The sequence below is a fragment of the Meriones unguiculatus genome, chromosome 21 (assembly GCF_030254825.1).
Source record: "Meriones unguiculatus strain TT.TT164.6M chromosome 21, Bangor_MerUng_6.1, whole genome shotgun sequence".
In the NCBI taxonomy this organism is placed as follows: Eukaryota; Metazoa; Chordata; class Mammalia; order Rodentia; family Muridae; genus Meriones; species Meriones unguiculatus.
Window position 1 is genome coordinate 35,823,673 of NC_083368.1, and position 9,246 is coordinate 35,832,918.

The window sequence follows — 9,246 nt, forward strand, 5'->3', positions numbered from 1 at the left end:
GGGGTGACCTTCGTGGTTTGATTTTGTAGTGTGATGCTGGCGCTGGAACTCCAGGCTTCATGCACGCTGGGCAAGTGCTCTGTCACCGGGCTACCCTGCCGATCATGATGAAAAAGCTAAACCTCAAAGAAAAGAAAACCCTGTGTGTCAGGAGTCAGGACGGTGCAGCGCCTTCCTTACAGCAGAAGTCAGGAGACCAAGGAACCTGTATTTCAGGCCAGACTGAGCTATAAAATGGAGGATGCACAGTGAGACTTCATCCCAGAGCCAAGAATTAACTGAAAAGAAAAAAGAAAAAAAAAAAAAAAGCACCCCCAAACCCTAAGGCCCAGGCAACTGAATTACAGTGTTTCACGTGGTGCGCCCTGGACATCAGGGCTCCGGGAGATGCTAACATCCAGGCTATGTTGCTCTGCCCCTCCGGCTCATTTGAGCCCACTGCGAAATAACCAAGGACCACCAAGGCTTCCATTCTGCCCGTCAGAGAGAGGCCCAACTTCTCAGCAGCCTTCAGACCCGCCCTGCCCTTCTCATCTGACTTCACAGCTGCCTCCAGAACACCTTCAGGGGACTTGTCTTTTCTCTCCAACCCTTTAAAAGAGTTCCATTTCCCTGTCTTGGATAGCTAGTTCCGACACAGGACTTCACTGTGCCTACTGCTGAACAGGTGCTCAACTGCCCTGTAACTCTCTTGCAAGAAGTTTTTAAAGTTTGAATCAGTAACGTGAAAGCATGGATGTCCACCTAGAAGGTTTTCGCTGTAGGTAAAAGCTGACAGTCGCTCGCTCTGCTCCTGGAGCTCTGGTGAATAAAGAAGGAAATGATGTAAGAACAGTAGCTGTCTCTCTCAAGAGTATTTCGATCTCCAGCGCCAAGACTGGGGCGCCCAAGTTTCCCCAACTATTATGCCGGGGAGGGATGGGTTCCGGCTGCGGAGAACAGCACCAGTGACCTGAAATAAAGCTGCATAATTAGAGCGTCCACGCCTGAGTAATGGTTTTGTTTTCAAATTAAAGCGCTGGGTTTGCCCTTGGGAAATCTGCAAAGCTCTCGTTTGTCAGCCCAGGCAGTGGAACCTCGCCACCAGCAAAGGCTGGGAAACTTTTCACAAAGTGTCTAGGTCGTGGTGGCGGCGGCCTTGAAGGAGCACCAGTAAGGACTGAAAGTTCTTCCCTCCATCCGGTCCCTCGAGCTGCAGAAGCTCTACGGCCGGTCTGCCTCCCCCGTCCCCACCCCCCAAAGCAGTTCGGCCATCCCAGACTGGGGACCCGCGGCGACCCAAGACCCTTGGCGGCACCTACCTGAGCGCCAGGAACCGCTCTCCCAGCAGCGCCAGCCCGATGCCTAGCAAACTCAGAGCCAGCAGCCGGCTCATGGCGCGGGACCGGCCCGCCGTGAGGCTCGGGCCTGCCGGGGCAGCTCCGGACGCTAGGCCAGCTCCCCGCCCCGAGCGCACGGCCGCGCCCGATCCCCGCCCCGAGCGCCGGCTCTGCAGCCCAGGCTCCGCCCGGCGCCGCGACCTCGGAGCACACCCGCACATGCCCGCCCGGGAACCCAACTGAACTTGACTCTGTTCGCAAGCACCCCGCCAATCATCGCGCAGCTGCACCTGCTCATCTGCCTGAAAACTTCAGGGTGGAGTTTTCTTGTTTTAGTTAAGTTTGGAGTTTGCTTTTGTTGTTTTGGTCTGGTGTTTTAGGGGGATTCACCTCCCCCCCACCGCCCTTCTTGTTTATTTTTGATTTTTAGAAGCTGGGAAACAAACCCAGGACCTTGTCCTTATTAGGCAAATACTGAGCCACATCTACACTCATAGAATAGTTTTGTGGTTGGATATATATATATATATATATATATGCAGATATACATACGAATATATGTATGTGTCTAATATTTTTATATCCAAATGCAGAATATAGTAGATATTAATATTAAATAATACAGAAAGTATATTAAATATTATATATTAAGTAGAACTATATTAAAATTGTATTTTTAAAATTTTTTCTTATTGTTTTAGGACAAGGTCTCACGTACTCCGGGCTGGCACTGGACTTCTGCCTTCATATGCCATCTTCTTGGGCCACTCATGGCCCTGCCTGGAGTGATATGCTTTGGCTTTGTTTTTGTTTTTTCATATGCGTGGGTGTTTTGTTTCTACGTATACATGTGCGCCACATCCATGCCTGGTGTCCTCAGGGCTCAAAAAGGGTTGTCCAATACTCCTGGAAGTATAGCCAATGTTCTTAGTGCTGAGCGAGCTCTCTCTTGTTGTATTTCTTTTCCTGTAGGGAAAAAGCATGGCTCTGGACAGGCCTTATAAAAAGTTAAGGCTGAAATTACCTGCTTTTCTATGATCGGTTATGCTAGACTAAAATCCCACAAACTCAGAACTCATTGGAGTATTAGTAAATTTTCTCTTCTTCCCCTCTTTTCCTTCTAATACTCTTATTTATATACACTTGTATTTTGATACTCCTGAGGAAATAAAGAGTGTAAAGAGGGAGTGCACTCATTGAGTTTGGGTCGGCTACCGAGTGTAACTGAGGTGATCTGAAATCAGTTTCCAATTGTTTCAAGTGTTTAATTGCCACCTGCAACATGTTTGCTGAAGTTAGAATCAGTCAGTTCCCAGGGAGCATCATTCTTTGACAGTGTTTTATTATTGCAGCCCAGGCTGACCTTGGATTTGAGGCTTTCTTGCCCTACCCTCATGAGGATTACCAGCATATGCTGGCACATCAGGCCAAACTTCTGTTTTGTAATCAGCCATCAAGGAAAGCCAGGTGTGAGCTTGTAGCTGGCCCCCCACCAAAGGGAAAACAAAAACAGCTCCCTGCCCCACACATCTGTGACCAGCCCTAAGGGACCCTGGGCTGAATCCAATGGCCGATGTATAGATAGCAAAACAATTGTCCTTTCAAAGTCTCAGAGGCTGTATCTTTTATGCATCTCCACTATATATACCTTTGCAAAACAATGTTTGCTAGAGCACACATTTAGATGTGGGATTGCCAAAAAAACCAATTGCACTGAAATGTGGTTATGAGTTTGTGCCACAGAAATATAATAATGCCACATCCCTTCACATCCTGACTTGGGAGACACCTTGTACCTTTAACGGCACCCCTGTGTTAGGTAAGATCTTTAACACATCAGCTAAGAAAAATCTAGAAGTGTTCTTTCAACCGAAGATAAAGGGCCAGGACTAGTAACTGATTGAAATCTCACAATGAGCCTGAGGCAGACTGGAAAATATTAGTTTTAAAACTGATCTGGACTAGAGAAAAGACTGTTTAAAGGAAAACACCTCAAATGAGGATACACATGTTATTTTAAGATACTTGTAACAACTGTCCTGAAATATAAAGCTGTTACTTCCTGTGGTAACAAGGTTTCCTTAGTGCTTTTTTACCTTCTTAAGAAGGAAATGAGAAATTTCCTTTGAAATCAAGTTGTTTTTTTCCTTCATTCAAACTTATCAACAGCTCTGACTTTCCTTCCTTCCTTCCTTCCTTCCTTCCTTCCTTCCTTCCTTCCTTCCTTCCTTCCTTCCTTCCTTCTTTTTTTCCTTCCCTCCCTCCTCTCTCTCTCCTTTTTTCCTCCCTCCTTACTTCTTTGTTTTTCTTCCCTTTCCAAACATCCTGCCTCTAAAATATACCCTTAGATCCTTCTAAGTCATCAGTGAACCTCATAGGTGAAGAAATCTGACCTGTAGTCAGGCTTATGGCTGACTGGATAGGCAGGTTTGGAATTCTGCCGTCTGTGGCATGAATCATCAAGGACAGGAAGCTTGCAAATGCGATCACAATTTAGGAAGGTGTGGTACTATTGCCTAAGTCCCTGGCTTAAGTTTGAGAGTTTGTTCAAGGATTCCTGGGTAGTCTGGAAGGTACATGAAAATATGCCTCCTCTACAGTGAGGCAGGACCCAGGCAAAACACCTTCCTACCTATCCCACAGTGAAGTTTTCCCAGTTCTGTGCTATTCTGTGGCTAGGGAGACACCAATGTATAAGTAGATCATTACATTGTTTCTCACCAAGCCCAGACTTGCCTTCAAAGTGTCTCCCAACAACAGCTGGGAAACAAAAATCCACTGGCTGACTTCAGTCAGCCTAGAGTCAGCCTGTTGATGACTCGTTGCTCTGGGAACAGCATTCTGGGATTCAGCACATCTCTCAGATAATAGGAGAGAACTCATGCTTTCCTTCTTTAGTTTGAAAGACTGTTTTTAGTTATGTGCATTTGTGTACCCATATGTGCAGACATCCATGGAGGCCAGAGGAGATCACTGGATCCCCTGGAATGGAGTTACAGGTACTCGGGAGCCACCCAACCTGTATGCTGTGATGGAGTGCCAAGTCTCTGCAAGAGCAGCAAGTGCTCTTAAGCACTGAATCATTCCACCCCAGCTCTTCTTTGATTCTGTTGATATAGCCAGTGAAGGTAGCACCATTCTGTACTCCTCCTGTGAACAGTACTGTTCACGACAATCTCTTCCTGGCTGTTGCAAGGTAGAGTAGTTTCTCTTGAAGAAGTTCCCGTAATGGTACACAACCCATTGGGCTAACCGCCACCATTTCTTGTAAGAGATGTTTTTGGTTTTGATTTTGTTTTTTGTTGTGGTGGCGGTGGTTCAGATATCAGAAAACCAGCTCTTCCACTCCAAGAATGCTAGATGAATTATTGAGTTTCTTGAATAATTAAATACCTTTACAGATGTTTAGGGATGCTAAGGCAATATCAAGAATATAACCACCTGGATTCTGACTACTGAATAGCTGAGTTACTCAAAACAAATAAAACTTGTCTCCAAACCTGCTTGTGTATGGATGATCTGATGCTCCGCACAGAACAGTGTTTCTCAATGGTGAGTCAGGTTTGTAACGAGAACTTTGCTGTTTTTAAGCAAAATTTCAAAAACAACAACACTGATTTATCAATGCTTTTCAGCTTTGTGTAGGGAAGGACAGGTTTTGTTGTTGTTGCTGTTGCCTTTGTAAAACACAATGGAAGTGAATTACTAAGGAATAAAGCAGAATCTCAGGCATTGAACATGCAGGCTGAAATCTTTCATCTGGTACAACAGACATAAAATTATTTTGTCCCATTTCCATAACAGTCCCTAAACATTCACCCTCAATTCCCCGTGGTTATCTCACTGTGGACCAGCAAACAATGGGTTCACACAATGAAATGGTCTTGACAGTCCTAGCAGCACACTGCCTTTCTTGACCATACTTCCAGCATTGGGCGCCATTGTGGCTTTTGTGGTCCTTTGCAGAGTACTGTCCTGTGTACGATACTTGAAGTTTGTGGAGAGGGCCTCATGATTATGATCATTTTAAGTAATAGGTGACAGGAGTGAGTTATTCAAGCAACCTTTTGTTCTTTCCTTTTCTTTCCTGTGCTTCAAAAATGGGGACAGATGTTTGTGTGAGTGGGTATGTGATTCATGTGCGAGCCCACGCGCACACACACACACACACACACATACATCCATTGATAAGATATTACAAAGAGGTGGTTATTACAGCAAGAGAAACATTTGTCTTCTTGGTACTTTTTTTGAGCGCTTCATAGAGGGTAAAGAATATCTCTCCCCAGCCAAGCTGTTTCAATATGTTCCAATATGTTAAAAACATAAAGTCCATGTGATTGGGTCTCTGACTCTATCCTTAACACCAGAAAAAAAATAAGGGAAGAAAACAAAAAATGTCATAACAGAAGCATGGGTACATCATATTTTAAAGTGTTGGTAGTCAACAAATTAATAGGCTCGTACTGTTACTATCTAGGGGTTTGGATCAGGTCCATTTTCTCTGCTAATCAAAGAATTAAAAGGAAGGAAAAGTTTTGGGTGTAATGGGTAGTGGAAAGTCTCAAAAATGGGAGCAGAATCAGCTGGTGGAGAAAGGCTTTTATTCCGGGTAAGGACAGACAGACAGACACAAACACATACACACATACATAAGAGCAAGAGCCTCTACAAAGTAGAAGGGAAACTCCAGAGCTCCGAATCTGGTCTCTTTTTAAGGGCTGAGAGTCTTAAAGTTTTTTGAGGTGTCTCTTTCCCCTCCAAGAAAGACAGGGGGGCTGGCAGGCTCACAACTGGGATACATATGTTGTGATCTGTCCTTGAATTTGTGAGACCAGTCCACAAATTCTACAGGCAGGAGAAAAAGCACCCCCTCCCCAAAAGAAAAAGCCCACCACGCCCACCTTTGCCTCTGGTCAGGAGTGTGAGGAGGAAACCTGGAAGTTGCCATCTTTCTTACCCATCTGTGGCCCCTCTCTCCACCTGCCTATCAAGGACTTTGACTCCTAGTCACTCAATAACAGGTTGAAAAAAAAATAAACTTGCTTATAGGAGTCAAAACCCTCTATAAAGATAAAATGCAATGTACTATGCTGGTCATGGAATAATTATTTCTTGGAATTACTTATTCCTGCTGAGGAGTAGCCCAGCTATGGATCCCAAGTTTTAAATTAATATTTTTAGCTTTATGATACATGTGCAGAAATTAATTTAATTAAGTTAATTAAAAAATTAATTAGAAATCTGAAAGTCAGCCTTTAAGGTTTTTGAGAACTTGAAGGTTAGGCCAGGCAGTACACCTGACTCCCAAGACTCAAGCCAAATTCTTCATGTCTGCTCATACCTTTTTCTCTTTCCAGAATTTTCAACTCTACAAACCCCCAAACTCTACCTGAGGTAAACTTCATATTCTCTTATTCTAGGAGGGAAATATAAGTATTTGTCTTCATGTGTTCTGGGGAACACAGTTTCTATTGTTCAGAGCTATGCTGTTCATCACCACTCAAAAAAAATATGGACACTGCCTTTCAAAGTCTTTAATGAAAAGAACTCAGTGACAGGGCAGCTGAAGCAACAGCTACAGAATTACTTCCCAAGCACTTCCTATTTCATTTACTACCTCACTTAATTAGATAGTATTACTGTCTCTCATTTCTAAGTGACAGAAAGGAGGCCCAAGATTAAGAATCGTGACTAAGGTTCTGCATCTGGAACGTGGTGGATCAAATATAAATAAATGTCTTAGGGTTACTATGTCAGTGATGAAACGCCTTGACCAAAAGCAACTTAGGAAAGAAAGGGATTATTTGGTTGCTGAATTGCTGCTGAATTGCTCTGTCTGCTTTCTTACAGAACTCAGGAGCACCAGCCCAGGGGAGCCCCCCCTACAATGGGCTGAGCCCCTTCTTATCAACCACTAGTCAAGAAAATGCCTTACAAACTTGTCCACAGACCAATCTTGTGGAGACATTTTCTCCATTGAGCCTCCCTCCTCTCTGAAGACTCTGGGTTCTGCCCAATTGACATAAAACTAGCCAGCACAATAAGGATATTAATTTTCAGACCCTATTCCAACCTTGTTATAATGTTTGTTATCTGTGGTAAAAGCAGACAAGAATGAACAAGAAATGAGAGCTGCAGAACATGATTTCCTGTCAGCGTAGCATGGGGGGGCTTACAGCGAGGCTTCTTGTATGTTCCTCTGCCTGCTTTCCTTAATTTACTTGCCAGTATTATGTTCTGTGTCTCCAAGTAGACATTCACTGTTACAGGGAGATGGGGAAAGGAGAGCGAGACAGACAGAGACAGAGAGACACAGAGAGAGAGACACACACATACACACACAGAAAAAGACAGAAACAGAGAAAGCAGACTTCTTTCCAGATTCCTTTTCAGATATTAAAACCTTTGGTCTTTACCATGCCTGTGATGCAAAGCTGCTGAAAACTTTTACGGGATTGCAACAAATGTTTGTCAAAGGTGAATAAAGGAAGAAGCAAGCAAACAAACCCCCAAAACCCATCATATGTGATGACATGTGAGAAACTGGAGATCACAGACTTAACTGAAACAAGCCAGGCACAGAACAGCTAATACTGTACGAGCTCAGTTAGATGTGAAATCATGCAACAGTTGGATGAAAGAGTAGAATGGAGGTTATCAGAAGCTAGGGTGAAGAGAAAGGACACTAGGGGAAAGGTTAATTTGTGGGTCCTAAGGTACAGTTGAATAGGAGCAAGATTTTCTGCTGTGCTGTTATATAATAGGGTGATTTTAGATAACAATTGCATATGGTAAGTCTCAGACCACTTAAGGACACGTGTGCTTGTTGAGAGCTGATTATCCTGACCCTAAGTAAATGTTACACATGTATGCACATACCAGAAAACCACCTGGTACCTCATTAACATACAATTATTACATTTCTATGGGACAGTTTAAAAATAATTTGTTTTTTTTTTAAGAGTAGTAACTTCAATGAGCCAAAAAATTTTTTTTAGAATATATGTCTTATCTTGAATCAGGTTATGCCTTCCTGCAGCCTTCTCTGGGACAGACAGTTAAGAAGCATTTTGCTGTGACTTAACAGCCCTCAATTTACGGTGTCTGGCTCTCCCAGGGTCCTTGCTGTGTATGCTGGAGTAAACTAAACCATAAATTGTGAAACTCGTTGCCACTCCTGAAAGGTTATAAGGAGCCCTAACTTTCCAACTTTCTATTGTTCTGGATGAAATGTGCCAGGGGGATTTTGTCCAGAGATAGAGGCTGCTCTCTGAAGAGGATACTCTGGCTGCTTTTTCTAAGTTATCCCATTCATGGCAGCATATTCTCTCTCTCTCTCCAAGCACACATACACACATCCTTCTTACTGAAACTCTAGGCTTTAACAGGAAGCATCTCCAGTCCTGCAGGATCGTTGATCTCCAAAATTGGGAACTGTAAAACCCTGTTTCTTTGGTGTAGTTGAGCCCTATCACACACCTTTAATTCAAGACCTTTCTATTTATTGTAAACAGGGGATTATGGTATGGTTTACCCACCCCTAGCACACACCTTTAATCCAAGAGTTGTCTGTATACCCCATCTAATAAAGTTAGCCCTAGGTCAAGAGGAGAAGCTAGAAACCAGCTGACAGGCATTAAAGAGTAGGAGGGACTTTGAGTTGAGGGGTATTTAAGACAGCATGCTAGCAAGCCTTTGGCCTTGTTGTTTTTTTGGCCTTTGGCTCCTGGACTGTCAGCTGAGCTAGTGAGCCTTTTGGGTTTTGTTTTGTTTTGTTTTGTTTTTCCACCCAGACCTGAGCTAAGAAGGAAGGTCAGCTGGTTACTTTCTCTGCCTTTCTGAGCTAGCAGGTTTTCACCCCAGCATCTGGCTCCTGAGTCTTTATTGGTAAAATAAAACGGTTGGAATTTTCCTTCAAACAACA

General features: G+C 43.7%; 1 protein-coding gene across 1 annotated transcript in view; it reads right to left on the reverse strand.

Moving 5' to 3' along the window:
* Pon2 (paraoxonase 2) overlaps window positions 1-1,478 on the reverse strand; it is a 32,343-nt gene extending 30,865 nt beyond the window's left edge. The window contains exon 1 of the mRNA XM_021655165.2: window positions 1,302-1,478. Within this exon, the coding sequence (XP_021510840.1) occupies window positions 1,302-1,375 (74 nt within the window). The 5' untranslated portion in view covers window positions 1,376-1,478. The remainder of the gene's footprint in view (window positions 1-1,301) is intronic.
* Between the last annotated feature and the right edge of the window lie 7,768 nt (window positions 1,479-9,246).